We start from the raw sequence: 16,405 nt of genomic DNA on the forward strand, positions 1-16,405 counted from the left end.
TGCACAAGGCGCAAGTGGGCGCTGTGTCGGTTTCCCAAGGTGCCATCTTCAAAACGGACACTGGCTGATGATGGAGTGACGTCCACGACACTGGCAGGCACCCAGGGTGTGCCCCTGCGAAAGTTACGTGCGTACACATCATCACCTGGGTGCAGTGATGGAGCCTGCCGGGACCCTCTGTCAGCATACAACTTCTGCTTGAGTTGTTTTAGGAATACAGACGCCTGCAGGCTTGGCCTGAGGACATAGTCTTGAACATTCTTCCTGTCAAGAGTTCACACGGTGGCCAACCTGTCACTTCATGTGGTGTGGTCCTATAGTGGAACAGAAACCTGGAGATCTGCGTTTGGAAGTTCCCAGAAACAGACTTCTTGATTTTGTTCTTCACAGTTTGTACAACTCTTTCAGCTGCACCATTTGAGGCAGGGTGATACGGCGGTACAAGCATGCAGCGTATTTCGAGCTCTTTGCCAGGCTTGTATACAAGTTGATACTTGTAAGCAGACAGCTTCAGAGCCCACCTGACCACTCGAGGTGAAGCTTGCACGAGAACGGGCTTGTTGGCTCCCAGCAGACCAAGAAGTGGCTTGTGGCCAGTGCGTGCTTCGAATGAGATGCCCCACAAGTACTGGTGGAACCGATCCACACCAAACCCTAAAGCCAGTGCCTCCTTGTCGAGTTGACTGTAGTTTTGTTCTGCTTTTGACAAGCTCCTCGAGGCAAAAGCAATGGGATGTTCCCCGCCATCAGCATCTTTGTGCGCTAGAACTGCACCTATACCATAAGGCGACGCGTCACAGCTGAGGCAAACAGGCCTGGCAGGGTTGAAATGCACTAGAACTGGAACTGATGTCACCAAGTGCTTGCAGGCATTGAATGCATCTTGTTGTTGAAGTCTCCACTCCTACTTCTTCCCTTCACAAAGAAGTAAGTGCAGTGGACGAAGGAGCGATGAAAGATTGGGTAAGAAGCGCCTGTAGAAGTTTACAAGTCCCAAGAAACTCTGAAGTTCCCTGACATCCTAAGGCACAGGAGCATGCAGAATGGCTGCTACCTTGTCAAGATTCGGGGAAAGGCCTTCCTTGCTGATGATGTGCCCGAGATACTCAACTTGCGGCACGAAGAAATGGCATTTTTCTAGTTTCAGCTTGAGGCCTGATTCCTGAAGCTTGCCAAGTACAGCACGAAGGTTGCGAAGGCGCTCAGCATTATTTGCGCCAGTCACAAAAATGTCATCAAAATAGACTTCTACATGGGGCAGTCCCCTGAACAAGTTCTCCATCTCGCGCTGAAATATGGCAGGAGCAGATGAGACACCAAAAGGCAACCGGGTGTACTGAAATAACCCCAGATGCATCGAAATTGTGACATACTCCCAAGAGGCCTCACCAAGGACAACTTGCTGGAAGCCATCTCGCAAATCCAATTTTGTGAATTTCTCACCTCCAGCAAGCACAGTCCACAGGTCCTCGATCTTTGGATTGGGGTACTGCTCCACTGTTGCCACTGGGTTCATGGTGACACCAAAGTCTCCACAGATTCTGATGCGTCCATCCTTTTTGGTCACAGGAACAATAGGTGCAGCCCACTTTGCTGTCTTGACTGGAACAAGAATGGAATCTCTTCTTAGTCTATGGATTTCTTGAGTTACTCCATCTGTCAAGGCATACGGCAGTGGACGTGGCTTGAAGAACCGAAGCGGAGCATCTGAAGGAACATGTAGAGAAGCTTTAGCACCCTTGAATGTACCCAGGCCTTCTTCAAACACTTGAACCTAGTCTTGGACTAGGTGTTTGACGTCGGAAAGTGCGTGGATGTTCACTTCAACATCGGAGACGCCAATGCCACACTCACGCATCTAGTTGCGTCCAACAAGAGTGGGCGATCCGTCTCCGGTCAGAAAAATAGGTAGGTCAGCCTCTCTGCCATGAAACTTCACACTGACGTCAGCTTTGCCCTGAACCTTTTTTAGTTCCCCGGAATAGCTTCGCAGAAGCACTTGTGACGGCTGCACAGGAACCGAAGGCAAAAGTTGAAGAAGACGCGACTTGGCCATGACAGAGACACTTGCCCCCGTGTCCACTTCCATGCGGAGCGGCTTGCTGCAAACGTCAACAGTGACGGTGAAAGGCGGAGGCGGCGTGGCGTAGTCAACTTGCCACATGTCAAAAACTTCGCAAAATGAAGTGGTAGCGGCGTCCTGTTTGCGTACCATATTACCACGATGATGGTTACTCGACGACGGTGAACTGCAAGCCGAGAATGAACGTGCCTTGGTCAGGCTGTTGCTTTGGGCTTGGCTGTCCTTTCGTCGCCAATTGCACACCTTCACCAAATGACCTCGTTTGTGGCAGTAATTGCAGATTGTCTTCACATGCTTGCATTTCGATGCAAGATGTCCGTCCCCACAGCGGTAGCAGGTGACGCCCCCAAAACCTGACGAGACACGGTGAGTCGAGAAAGCGCTGCTTGTGTTTGCTTGCGCCATCTCACTTGCGTCCCTTTTTGCTGCTTCCATTGCCAGGGCAGTCTGCGCAGCATCGTCGAAGGTAAGGTCCGGTTTTTCCAGAAGTCTTGCTTGGACATCCACGTTGTTTATGCCACACACGACGCGGTCACGGACCATGTTTTCAAATTCAGCCCCGAAGCTGCAGTGCTCGGACAGGCTTTTTAGTGCTGCGATAAAATTGCTGACTGATTCTACTTCCGCGCGAACGCGCGAGTTGAAACGAAAACGCTGCACGACGGCAGAGGGCTTCGGACAATAATGGCTTCCAAGTACTTGAAGGATCTCGTCCAGATTCTTGTCACTGGGCTTGGCGGGCTTGACCAAATTGCGGAGCAAAGCATACGTTTTCTGCCCGCAGCAGCTGATGAACACGGCAGTACGCTTGTCTGGGGCAACATCATTCGCCAGGAAAAATGCTTTGAGCCGGTCCACGTAACAGGGCCAGTCGTCTTCGCCCCCCTCGAATGGCTCGAGGTTGCCGAAACTTGGCATGGTGAACAGATGGCAGAGAGCTGCGGGAACGAAGACTTACATGAAACTTCCTTTCATCCTCGTAGCCAGTTGTTACATCTGCAGATTAACTGATGGCCAGGCGGTAGTGACAATCGTGAACAGTAGGCCATCAGGCCCGCGAAGAACACGAGAACATCTTGAGCCCTTAGCCCAGAACGAACTGTTTTATTCTTTCTCAAAACGGCCACCCCGCTGCTGTGCCAGGCTTGCACAGCTAAGCACAACTATCAGCGCCACGTGGGGGCGCTGCATTTGAACCAACATTGTAACAAACGCGACAGGTGGAAACGTGCAATCCCGCGACAGGAGACTGTCAGATTTTCGTTTGACTCGAAGTATATCCCTAGCAAAAATTCTGATAGAGGTCTGAATCAGTCTGATACAGTTTCCTATAAGTTGTACCAGTCTTGTACCAGACTGATACAAAGTCTTACCAGTTCTTATAGACATTCATATCAGTCTGATACATTTTCTTACCAGTGCTACCAGTCTCATATCAGACTGATACACAGTCTTACCAGTGCTACCAGCTTTTGAATAAGTTTGATTGGTCATTTCTATGGCATATATTAGTCTTTAGGTTTTTAGTCTTTTGTTCATTTATCGGACCTTCAAGATGCATTACTGTCATTTTAACGGTACTTCTTTTTTTGAACACACTGCCCACACATATGTCATTGGTCATTTCTGAATGTATATTAGTGTATCAGTGTTTTCTACTGAACACTTCACGACCATTGTGTGAAATATTATGATGACTCAAAGAGTGCAACTGGCAGCTTTTGGATGCGTAGAATAAAATGTACAATGTTTCATGGTGGTGCATAATTGACAAACTGAGTTTTAAATATGCAAAGCAGCTTTCAGCCTAGATGAACACTTTATTCTAAGTACAAATGGGATTGCAGGTGCCAGGTAGCAACACAGTTAATGCTGACAATGATAGATGACGTCTAGAAATTTCAAGATGCTAGTATCCAAAGCTTATCAGATGACAGTATAAACATAACTTGAAACAATACAAACAAAACTTCTCATCACAGAGCAATATTAACATAATTTCTAAATTTTAAGTTATAGGGCCAATAAACATTCCAAGGGAGATAACTCCAAGGGGGAGCCCACTGCTGTGAAATGAGCTTGCTGATACAATAATTTTTCCAAACGGCGTGGATTCGAAAGCCTCGGGTGGTGCTGCAGTTTCTCCCTTTCACAACACAAGCCAACCCCAGCTGTCTCTCCCACATAGTGCTTTGCTTTTAATGACGAGCCACTACATTGTGTCATAATCTATACTGGATGAGATAACTTAAATAAACAATGAAATGCTTCTTTGAGTAATCATTAATTGACCTAATCATCAAAACTTAATGCCTCGCAAATCCACTGCTAGAAATATTTCAAAGCAAGTTGAGGGGTTTATTGCGCACTTCAACCGCTTTCTTTTTTTTTCTCGTCGGTCCCAACAAGCTGCTCCGAAAACTACAGGGAGGAATGGCAGTAAAAAAGTGCCATATGTAAGCACACATTATGAGCTAGAGCATCCTTGAAGAAACACAGTAGCTTTTTCGTGTTGCCATTCCCATGTGCGAGTGTGACTATGCAATGTTAGAAGATTTTGGACAGCAGTGCCAGCATGTGGCAGCACACTGTGGCAAGAAGCACATTCGATTAAAACGCTGCTCTTGATTTATTTTGGCTATAGGCCAATAGCATGCTTTCAGCTGTTTTACACCACATACAGGCATCCGAAAATTTGAAGTGAGCACAGTCATCTATATGAAAAAAGTCACTTGCAGCTTCAAGATTTGGCTGATATGTTGATAGCAGCATCTGTTATTCACAGGTGTGTCTTTTCACAAAGCCCAAGCGGTGGCACACACCTGCTATATTACTTGCCTGTAATCCTCACAAGATTGATAAATTAAAAACCATGTACTAATTAAGGCTAAAGCATTTGACCGCAAAACAAAACACACACACGCGCACGCACGCACACACGCGCACGTGCACACACACACACACACACACACACAAGAAACTGCCTACCATGAGAAAAGTTCAGTTGTGGAGAGAACAACAATAGAAAGGATCGAGCCAACATTTAGATGTCCTACCTTGCTAAACTCATATTAGACTGGCTATATATGTCAGAAGTTTTAAACAAGTTTGGTACATCAGCAACATAGCAAACACATCCAACTTTCATGTGCAAACACACTGGCCACATCCTTCAAGCACAACTTTTTTTCTCTGTTTCTGAGCAAACACCAATGTGAGATGGGTTCTTGAATAGTTTTGATGTAAGCCCCACACACATGAGCACACACACAGAGCCTGGCAGTTTATTGACATGCACCAGTGTAAAATACATGCCATTGTTGCATTTCAAAAGTGTCGCTCATGCCAACATTGTCGCGAGCCGCATCTGCAGTGCGGTTGGAATCGCTGAGCGAGTTTTCCTCGAAGCCGTAAGTGTCGTCGGGATCAGGATTTTCATTGCTGTCACCATGCGCATCACTCAGACTTCACGTGTCGAAGGCCGCTACTCCAGAACATCAATTACCAGCTAAAGACTGAGGAATGCTCTTGCGGAGTGTAGCTGGTTGGCCGACTGTGCCACCACCGCTCCTTGTCCGAGGTACTACATATTGCGATCCAGGCTCCAATTAGCCTTTTTTTGCTTCTTTTTGATTGAGGCTGGGGTTGAGTTGAATCCATCTCTCGTCGAACTTGACACAAACTTCAAATAGCGCGCTTGATGGTGTCCACGCAAAGTGAGGCTGCGGGACTGATAATAAGTGAACGGGTAAAGATCGATTACATCAACCAAGGCTTTACATTCACAACCTGCTTGCTGTGCCTTGAATGTTAAGCACGCGGCGCGGATTTTGCCGAAAACTATAACATGTGCCGCGAGATCACGGCGCGAGGTAGCGACTGTACAGAACTCGTCGCGTGGTGAAGGTGTATTGTACTGTGGTCGCCACGGAGAAAGGTGGTCGTCGCCATGGTAGTCGCTGACTGCCATTATGGCTAGATGATTGTAGCCATATTAATGTGATGGATAAATGGATAAATGGATTGATATGGCTGTACCCCTTGAACTGGGCGGCGGCTAACGCCACCTTGCCTAACCAATGCGAATATGGCGACACAGCGCATGACCTCTAAAATTGCCGCTGCGCGCCCGTCAATGCGCGTTTGCCATCTTGGAGACTATGCACAGCATCACCATTTCACAGTGATCGCATTCATTGTTTATATATTATTTGCTGTGAGCTCCAAAAAAACTACCCTCTAAGATTGTAAAAACATGAAGTAAAAGTTTTGCAAATAAATATTTTTGTTTCCAAAAACTAAATTGCGTTGTGTTCGTGAAGAAATCCTCGACTCGTGGTTGCATAAACTACTTGGGAGATCCACAAATGGCACTGCCATCGTCATCAATAGCAAGTTCGTGGCGGCCTTGGTGCGTGTGTAGTGCATGTGAACATTGTTGCGTCTCTTAATTGCTCAGTATCGCGCCTGTACACTCGCAATTCTCCAAGATGTTTGGTTTCGCGATGATAATTAAAAATTAATAGTCCCGATAAGTGCATGTAAGTACATCAATCCGAAGGATACAGGCAATTTCGATCCTCACAAGTGGTACCAGGTGTTCTGGAAGGATAACACACACTGCGGCGAACTTACCGTAAAGCTTAATCACTTGAGCGTGTTAGCTCAAGTGATTAAGCTTTACGGTAAGTTCGCGCCTTTTGTATTCACAATACGAAAACAAAAAAGAAGAAGCAGTCGTTCTGAAGTTATTTACTGGTCATATTTTCTTAGGCACCGAGGATGATGCAAGGAATGCAACAGAAAAACGACCATCTATTCCGCAGACCCGATTGCGACTCCTCTGATAGCTGCAGTTCAAATGAAGTGGACAATGAGTCGTTTAAAAAAAGTTGCAATTGGTCACACTGCAGCTGATATGCTACTTGCAGCGTAATTATTACCGACAGCCAAGTTTGGCTATCGTTGACATTGCGGCTGATGTGCTACTGCGGCGCAATTACAATCGACAGCCAATTTTGCTCTGCACGTGATGCTGTGTCACACATGAAGCACCAATGCTCTGATATACTCCCCCCCCCCCCCCCCCCCTTAGTGAATATATCAGAGCATGGCTGCTCCACTACTGCTCGGGCGCCGGAACATCGTATTGAAGGTGGTGGTAAAGTTGCAGTATGCTGAAAAGCTATTTTATTTTATTCTATCGTGGTATGAGCGCAGCTTAGTCACAATTTTTTGTACAACTGACTGGTTTAAAATTATTTTTGCTTGTGCGGATATACGCCCTGTTTGTGCTTGCGAACTAGCAGTGAAATTTGTGTGTTGGGTTGTCTGCAGTTGTAAGAAACACGACGTCAAGTTGCTGTTAAGCAGAAGACAAAGCACGTCAGCAACCGTTTTAAGAAGCAGCAGGGAGGCCTGCTGTTTGCTAATGCTGAAAAAAAGAACAGAGAAAGAGCTTCTGAAAGAAGTGAATATATATGCTCAGGGCTCAAAATACAAAAGCATTAGAAAGAATAAGCCTACTGGAAAATGCGCTTCGTAGCGAAAATTTCCAAACAGGTTTATCATTTCTTCATAAGCTGTTGTAACGCACTGCAGCTAGGGTTGTATGCAGCAGCAAGTTGCCCTATTCTTATAGCGTGCAATTTTGCTGAAAAGCAGAATGCAATGTAAGCTCATGGGTGGCATGGATGCATGCATGTTTTTCTAATAACTTGAAAATGTGCTTTTACAACTTTCACAGTGTGGCGGATATTAAAAAGAACACCACTTGGTCAAAATTTCTTGAGCCCTCCACTACGGCATCGCCTATAATCACATAATGGTTTTGAGACGTGACATGCAACGTATCATTACACTTTAATTGCATATCGCAACTGCATGCTTTGTTTATCATATATATTATTTGACCATGCACACCTAGGATGCTACCGTGACAATTAAGGGTGCAATACACTTTATTTCTGCACACTCTACTTTTTCATTGCAGCAAAAAACCTTGTCCTTTGCGGCTGTTGCAGCCGCAAGCCTCAAAAACAGAAACGACTTGCACCTTTGCCACCACTATGTGCTGCCACGCTGGAACCACCACAGCGACCACGGACAGCCCTGAAGTAGCCAACTCAAGTGTGAGGGAGGCTGCACCACTTATCAATTATGTGCCCACTGACAGAGAGGTATCATAAAACTCTAGTATGCTTTGTCTTGAAGATATATTGCTTTGCTTTAATGAGAAAATGTGCATTGACAAACTAATGTGTGCACATCATCTTTGACTTGTTTTATAGGTGCATCGGAGCAAAGGAATTGCCGTTCCCAAGAGGTTGTACAATCACCCCATGGGCTTGAAAAGACAGACCCGTTTTGTTCGTGAGAGAGCCGTTACCATTTTTTATACAGCAGGCCAAGTCGGTAGAAGTGTTACTGGCGCAGCCTCCAATCGGTCTAAAGGGGAGGCAAAATCTCCCTAGGAGAAAGAAACATATGCTGTGTTTTCAGGTAGGTGAAATTTTGCAATCTGACCAAATTCATGGAAGTTGGTGGCTCCATTTTTGCACGTAATCAGCCGAGGTTTTACTGCCAACTTGTGTTATAATTACTTACTAAAGCTTCAAGTGCAGCTTTTGCCTACTGGAGCTGGGTACTTTTATGCAAGAATCTACAAACTAATTTTAAACAATATTAGAGAGGCAAACTGGTAGCGCTCCTACTTATTTCCTTGTCATATTGACTCCTCTATTTAGAGTGCACATAATTGTCGCTTAATAAGTGCCCGTAACTTGCTTTGTTTTTGATCATGCAGATTTCTTCAACCATTTTTTTGAAACACACCGTTATGATTGGAGAGGTTGAGCATATGAAGAAGCTCCTCAATAAAGCTTTGGCAAACAAAATCAATGACTTTATGAAATCAAAAGATTAACCAATGAATGGCACATCAAATAAAATATTTTGTTTGATTTCTGTGTTCATATTTGTGTCCTGCTTGCTCTGATGTAGCGGTGCACCTGCCAGTTGGCTAAGTACCGATTCGCTTGTGGGCCTATCAGAGTAGAATGCTACACTTATAGGCTGGCACACGAGTACTGGTACACTGATAGGATGGTACACTGATAGACTGGTACACTGATAGACTGGTACACTGATAGACTTATACACTGATAGACTGATACACTCATAGACTGATACACCTATAGACTGATACACTCATAGACTGATACAACTGTCAATAACCTGATAGCCTATCAGTTTTTCTACCAGAATTTTTGCTAGGAATGTTCGCGCGTGCGAAAAACATTTCGATGCAAGTGACATCGTACGTGCGGACGTGTGTACAGTGAATAGGAACATCGTTTCACTGCCTCGAGATCGGCCAAGACTGGTGGAAGGCGCCGCGCCAAGAATTTTCGAAGGTTTGCCTGCTTACCTCTCCAAACCAAAACAGCGTTCGCAGGACTAACAAAGCGCCCACCTGTAAAAAGGCCGCGAGAGCTTTCTCTAGACTGTGATGCGACAGTTGCGAATGCGGACGTCTCCACTGCAGCCGACGAAGAAATCGACGGTAAGTCTGGCACAAAGCTTGCAAGTATCCTAACCGCTCACTACGCTAACAAATTTCGCTCACTATACCCTAACAAAATTGGTCCTTCCCTTATAAAATTTGCTCTTTGTCAGTCTTTGCAGATGTTGTAAGAACTGAGAATCGCCCAGGCTTCGCTGATGCAGAGTGTCAAACAGAGGTCCCAGTTTGTTCAGCATCGGAGCTGCAGAGAGTGAAGGCGCAACTTCGCAGTGTGAAGCAACAGCTTCAATCATGCCAGCGTAAACTCGCAAAAGCGGAGGCGCACACGAATAAAAAAGGTGGAATGTACGGAGATATTCACAAGCTGTCAGACTGCGAGAAGTTCATTATAGACCAGTGCATCATGAAGGCAAATATGAAGTCTTAGAAAGCAGCACGGTAAGATCCCATTTGTGAAGTGTGTTTGGAGTTTTATGTGAAGTGCGGTTTTCAGAGTGTGCACGTTTTCTTTCTGGATAATGGTAGAAACTGAAAAGTGTTGCCGTGAACCAAAATGCAGTATTTTGTTTTACTTTGATAGTGCTGTTTGCTGGTGCTGTCACTGAATTGTGAACACAAAAATCTGCATTTTATTTATTGCAGGTATAGAAAATAATGGCTTTACGACTGTTTACTGCTAAAAATCAAATCGACAGCAGTTTATACATTTCTTCACGAGAATAATTTTCTGCCTCTACCACACCCTCGCACAATCTACTCCTACCTAAAAAATCTGAAGGCCGGCTTTGGATTTGATGAAAATTTATTTGCCATCCTCAAAGACAAAGTGGGAAATATTCCAGAGAGAGAACGCCGAGGTATCAATTTTTATTTTTTGATTTTTCTTGACCTTAGGTAAACAGCTGAAATAATATTTTTTTCTTTAGGGGTCCTGATGTTTGACGAGATGAGCATGAGAATGAGCCTTTATGTAAGGGAATCGGATATGACACTGCTTGGAAAGGTCTACTTAGCAGAGCACACGAAGCCTACTGACCAAGTGAAAGATGGTGACCATGTGTTAGTGTTCCTTTTCCGACCATTCCTCGGTGGCTGGTCGCAGACTGTCGGAGCGTTTTGCACGTCAGGGGCTGCACCAGGCTCCGCTATTGCTAAACTGCTCCTGCATTGCATTGTATTCCTGTCGAATGCCGGTGTCATTGTGAATGCAGTCACTTGCGATAACTATACTTCGAATGTCTTGAAAGCCCTCCAGTAGTGCACCTGTGCAGTTGGCTTTCCAGATTAGAAGGTAGACACGACGTGTGTTTCCTTTTAAACTTATCAGGCCCAGCCCGCAGTCAAAACATGAATCTTGCTTGGCTGCAATTGTAACGAGAGCGCAACGCACATACAGAGCGGCGATTGACATGTCGTAAAAAATGTATTGTATCGAATAGATCAATGTGGACATACGTAATCACTACCTAGGCAAACGAACGATACAGCTGTTCTGCAATACGTCACTTATTATAGATGCTGCTTCAGTCTAAACGCGGCTTCAGCCACTGCATGGAGCACCTTATGTTTGGTTTCTCCTATGGTGACGGTACGACTGTGGAGAGCGCCTTACAGCGATTCCTGGCGGCATTGTCCTACAATGAAGTTGATTGATGCAGTTGTTTTTCTGGCACCACACAGATGGCCCACCTGCACTACATCTGCTCTAGACGCCAGATGGTGGTATATGAATAGTGGGGCATTCAACGGTCTTAATTAAGGGGCTTTGCCCCCTAAAAATTAAAACAGTAATCAAGGTGCACCCAAATATAATTGAATTGTGAAGTGACTGCGGGTTTCCTCTAGATAGGTGGTTTCACGACACACCAGCCTGATTCTACAGTTAAAGCACTTTTTTCAGTGGGAATATCTTTAATAATATTTCTTGAAATTTTACCTGTCAAAGCGACGATATGATCCTGAGTGACGCCGTAGAGGGGAATTTTGACCATCTAGTGTTCGATAACATGCGGCTAAATCAGAGTGCATCTTAGCAGTTTAATGCCAATGAAATGCGGCCACCAAGGTCAAGATTTGACCTCGTCACCTTCTGGTCAGCAGCTGAGCGTTATAATCAAGAGGCAACCGTACTTGGTGCATGTGAAAGAGAAGGCCGCACAAACTAACCGTGGGTCCGCAGCAGGTCTCACGAGAGGAGGCGGTTGTTCCGCCTCGCGAGGCTCTTCACGGCAGCTGGTGGGCCTCTTTTCTTCCGGCAGTGGGGCACTAGCGGCGCCCCCTGTCCGGTGAATGGCCTCACCATGTAGCTCGCGCTCGTACTCCAACAGCTGGCCGAGAAAGTTGAAGTTAGGTGATATGCTGGGACGTTTACTCTTGACGTACCTGCAAGGATAGTGTTGTTCCTCCTCGTATTTCCTCTTAAGAGTGCTGCATCAATCTCAAATACAGTCAAAGCTCGCTATAATGTTGATGGGTGCATAAATAGGTTTTCAACATCTGATATTCCTTATTACACTAAAGACAAATATAACTACAAAAATGCGCAAAAAAGCAAAAAGAAACAGAGAAGGCAGTGTGTGTGCCTTCTCAGTTTCTTGTCACTATTTCGCACAGTTTTGTTGTTATGAATTACCAACTTGCCCAGCATTCAGCACTCTTAAGGAAAAATATATGCTTCAAGAAATTATATTTGCTTGGCACAAGAAATACTAAATGCAAAAGCACATGTAATACAATGTTCTTCATATCATTTATGTACAAGAAAGCCCCTTTCATTTCAATATTTTCAGTCTTCAGAAGTTTCTCCAACAATGTCGATAATTGGCCATGATTGTACATGATTAAAGATGAAAAAAAAAGCCGCAACAAACAGATACAGGAAAAGAAGGCTGCAGGGCAGAGCATCATAATGCCAGTTGTGAGTTTCTCAAAGCGCCTTCGCATTCTTCCGACCGCATCTATGGTCATTCTTGAAAAAATTTCGACGCGCACACAGTAGACGATAAAAGGAAAGTTGCGAAGACTAACAGGCCCGAACTCACAACTCAGTTCATTGAAAGAAGTACATGAAATATATATCTCAGGATAGCTCAAGAGTGCATGTGCTCATAAAAAAAAAGAAAACAAGAGAAAAAAAATGAAAGAAAAAACAAACAATAACACTAAGAAAGTAATTTTTTTACATAAATGGTCTCTACAATGTGTAGGAGAATGTTAAAATCAAGTACGGCTCAAAAAGATGAAGTCCTTGTCAGTTAGTGCAATGAATGGGCTGCTTACACATTCATCAGTACATCTTTCGATATGAAACACTTCTACTATTTCCAAAGTTCGCTTGTCTTTGTGATAAAACAAATTGTTCGTGCCACATCAAACAGGATAACATTGGCAGATGCTGCAATGCTCAGTTAGGTGGGAGTGATTGCTATTTTCCAAAGATTTGTAGTAATTCCTTGCAGAAATGCCAATAATGAAATGTATTGGTCCTATAAAAAAATTCTATTGGTTCTATAAGAGCTGTATTCGTACTTTATCGGGCTTATCAGAATTCCATTGACACCAATAAAGACCAATCGACCTCACCTATTTGTCACCAATAAGACCCAATTAGGTGCCTATAAGTTGTAGCTATTTGTCACCTATAGAAACAATAGACACGTACACGTATTGGTACTATTAAGGTTCAATAGGAGACAGTCATTTGTCCCCTATCGGATCAATAAATATGTATTGGTACGTATAGGCGACAGCTATTGGTGCATATTGGTTACTCATTGGCTGTGATAGAAGAAGGTGCGTATTGGTACTCATTGGCTGTGATTTGTCACTTATAGAGTCAATAAACAGCATATATTTGTCATTTATAAAACTAGCTGGAGTGAATTGCCACTATAATCAAATAATTGTGAGGTTATATGCATGGTATTATGAGGCCATTCATATCACAGAAAGGAGTTTATGATTTGTTCAATATATGAGCAAAGTGACAGATATATGTGTATACCAAAATATTGCACCCATTTTTTTAATAAATTTCACCAAAATAGTTTGACACCCATAGTGAATATGAGTAATTGTGTTCTGCACTCAAGATTATGATTATAATGTTTGCGGGCTCTATAAGCCCACAATATAAGTGTTCACAGAAGGGAAAGTTATCATAGAGCTGAAAAAACAATGACTGCAGGTAATGTCTCAGCAGGGAGTCACGATGTTCGCGTAGAGGCAGCAGCATACTGCTTTTGTTCGAACTGTGAAAAGGATGAGAAAATTAACTATTAATAAAATAACTGAAGTCAAAGTGTATGGTAGAAATTGTCACTGCCTGCTTTAATGTGTAATTACCCATAATTTTAGCCGATTGGCGAGTACGGTTCTTGGAATAATAATAAAAAAAATTCCAACAGTACGCCTCCCTGCTCTACTGGTCGCATTACTTCTCGAACACTTGTAGCCTTGGTGGTAATAATAACAGAAGTCATTCATGATGCATATATAATAACAGGACTAACATGACCAAGCTAAGAGCACAGTGAAGACAAATTCGAAGAGCGCTGTTCGTGTATCTTTCCGCCGCCCCTGTATGCAGTAAATGAGTACGAGAGCTTGTTAGAGTGCTTGAAAAATGAACATCGATGTTCACGTTCACTGCCGCGGCCTGCAGATTCAGTAACTGCAGGGGTGCACGAATCTCCTGCGATAAAAGAAACTGATGTCGTTGGTGCATGGGATAGTTACATAGAAATTATTATTCAGACCTCAGAACAAATTAAAATGAAAAAGGTCTAACATTTGAAAGATGCTACAGTGCAGTACTAAAGGTTTCAATAAATATAAAAAAAAGACTATAAGGTCACCATACAAGGCGCTGAATGTCTTACGTTTTATTTTTATTTGTGCCATTAACATTTCAGTTTGCTATGCTTTTTATAATTTTTTAATGTTTCTGCAGCTGAGTATATTTGACGAGAGAAAAATATTTATTGCAATAAAAAGTGAGAAAACAAACTCTTATTTTTCTGGCACGACCACAGCACGAGTGCTCAAGCCAGTAAGCGTGTGTGCGAGCCAACTACAGCCAACCACAGCCGCAGCTGTTGTTGGCCAAGTGTGTCGGGGGGCATGATCATGCTTGGTGCTTGTATAGATTTAAAAGTATTTTAAAGTTAAATTGGCTCATATAGAATTGCGACAATGGTGCTAGATTAGTCATGAACGTCAAAGGAGTTGCAGTGCTGAAAGCAGCGTCTCACACTTAAACAGCAATAAATGGTACCGGTGCCGACACAATTCCCACCAAGGTGATTTCTTCTGAGCACATACCCTGCGGCTGTGAAGTAAGTGAACTGTTTTATATATTTGTTAGTCAACAGAAGTTGCTTTTCTTGTGCTTATAATTTATGTATTTGCCAGCCATCAAAGCGCATACCCGATAAAGGTGTTTGGCCGCTTTATTTGTTTCAGTAGTTTTTCCACTCTACAGTACAACACTTTTAAACACTGTGTGGACTGTTCGCATATACAGACCCTGGCATAAATGCACGTTACTGACTGGTGCATTGTTTTCATAGGGATTCAAAAAGACTAAAATATTATTTTTTTAATGCCTTTGTTCAAATATATTAGTACACTACAGGGACAGAAAAGAAGCTGAGCTTATTGCCAACAAAAATCCGGCACGGCTCTCCCATCCTTATTAGCATTCATGCTCATTGAACCCACCCTGTAGTATACATGGTTGCAGTAGAGGCGCTTATTTAGCAAAGCTTTTTGCGTGACTCCCAAAAATCAGATGCTGGGATCGATTTGGTGCTAGTGCCCCTTCGCCTTGCCCGAAAGTGTCCAAGGTCCACCTAAGTAACTGATGTTTCGTTTCTGGTACACAAGCATAATCAAATCTGCTGCACAGATGTGACAAAATATCCATCCCTACTGTGTGAAGTTATGTTACCTACAGTGAACTAACCAGAATTTCCCTCATGTTGGTTCTACAGTCGAACACGAATATATCGAACTCGAAGGGGATCGCAAATTAGTTCGATATATGAAAAATTCAATATAAAAAAATAGAGGTCCCGAGAAGTTACCTGTAGTGAATCATCACCTACAATAGGTGCATTCAAGAATGACAACAAATTCTGCACACACACCACAACAGAATGATTTACTTGCATGAAAAAAATCACTAACCCTGGCTCGCCTTTTTGTTTTTGAAATGTTGAAGACGCTATAGTCTCGATCTTATGACAACTTGCAAAGCGGGTCATCTGTGCGCTCTTTGTCGTCGTCTTCATTGGTTTCCGCAAGTTCTGCCATCTCGAATCCTGCCTTGCAGAAGCAGTTGACCACTGTGGGCAGTTGACCGTCTTCACGTCTCGCCAGGCATTGAAGATCTCCGCGGGAGAAAACTTCGCAGTGGAGATTTCTGGCCACTCTTTCGTCATCCACTGCTAGATTTCCTCACTGCTGACAGCTTCACTTTCGCCAGAATTGGTTTCGTCAACAATGTTTTAGCGCTATTTAAATCTGTCAAGCCACCCTCTTTTGTCAGCATAGCTGTTTCATTGAGTGCAGTGGCAAACCATTAGGCCTTGGCAATTAGCATCAGGCCATCCACCGGAATGTTATTCACCCACACTGCTAAAAACCTGGCATAAAGTGCCCTTTTTACATTCCCATGGGCAGAACCGTGCACATGACAGGTTCCCGACATTTACTGCCTTTGCTTTGATATCTGCCTTGTTTTTTAACAAGGTACTCAAATGCTCTGCGGTATCTCGAAGTCGTCCGCCATGGTC

The 16,405-nt window shown here is 43.8% G+C and overlaps 1 protein-coding gene and 1 long non-coding RNA gene across 7 annotated transcripts in view; one reads left to right on the forward strand and one right to left on the reverse strand.

Moving 5' to 3' along the window:
- LOC119168181 (uncharacterized) overlaps nucleotides 1-16,405 on the reverse strand; it is a 411,631-nt gene that overhangs the window by 67,443 nt on the left and 327,783 nt on the right. For all 4 annotated transcript variants that reach the window (XM_037419584.2, XM_075882494.1, XM_075882493.1 and 1 more), the window contains one exon: nucleotides 11,775-11,990. In XM_037419584.2, coding sequence (XP_037275481.2) covers nucleotides 11,775-11,990 — 216 coding nt within the window. The remainder of the gene's footprint in view (nucleotides 1-11,774; nucleotides 11,991-16,405) is intronic.
- Nucleotides 14,686-16,405, forward strand: part of LOC119166775 (uncharacterized) — a 110,699-nt gene continuing 108,979 nt past the window's right edge. For all 3 annotated transcript variants that reach the window (XR_012888503.1, XR_012888504.1, XR_012888502.1), the window contains exon 1: nucleotides 14,686-14,944. This is a non-coding gene — a long non-coding RNA (uncharacterized LOC119166775). The remainder of the gene's footprint in view (nucleotides 14,945-16,405) is intronic.

Source organism: Rhipicephalus microplus, unplaced genomic scaffold (genome assembly GCF_043290135.1).
Source record: "Rhipicephalus microplus isolate Deutch F79 unplaced genomic scaffold, USDA_Rmic scaffold_12, whole genome shotgun sequence".
Classification (NCBI taxonomy): domain Eukaryota; kingdom Metazoa; phylum Arthropoda; class Arachnida; order Ixodida; family Ixodidae; genus Rhipicephalus; species Rhipicephalus microplus.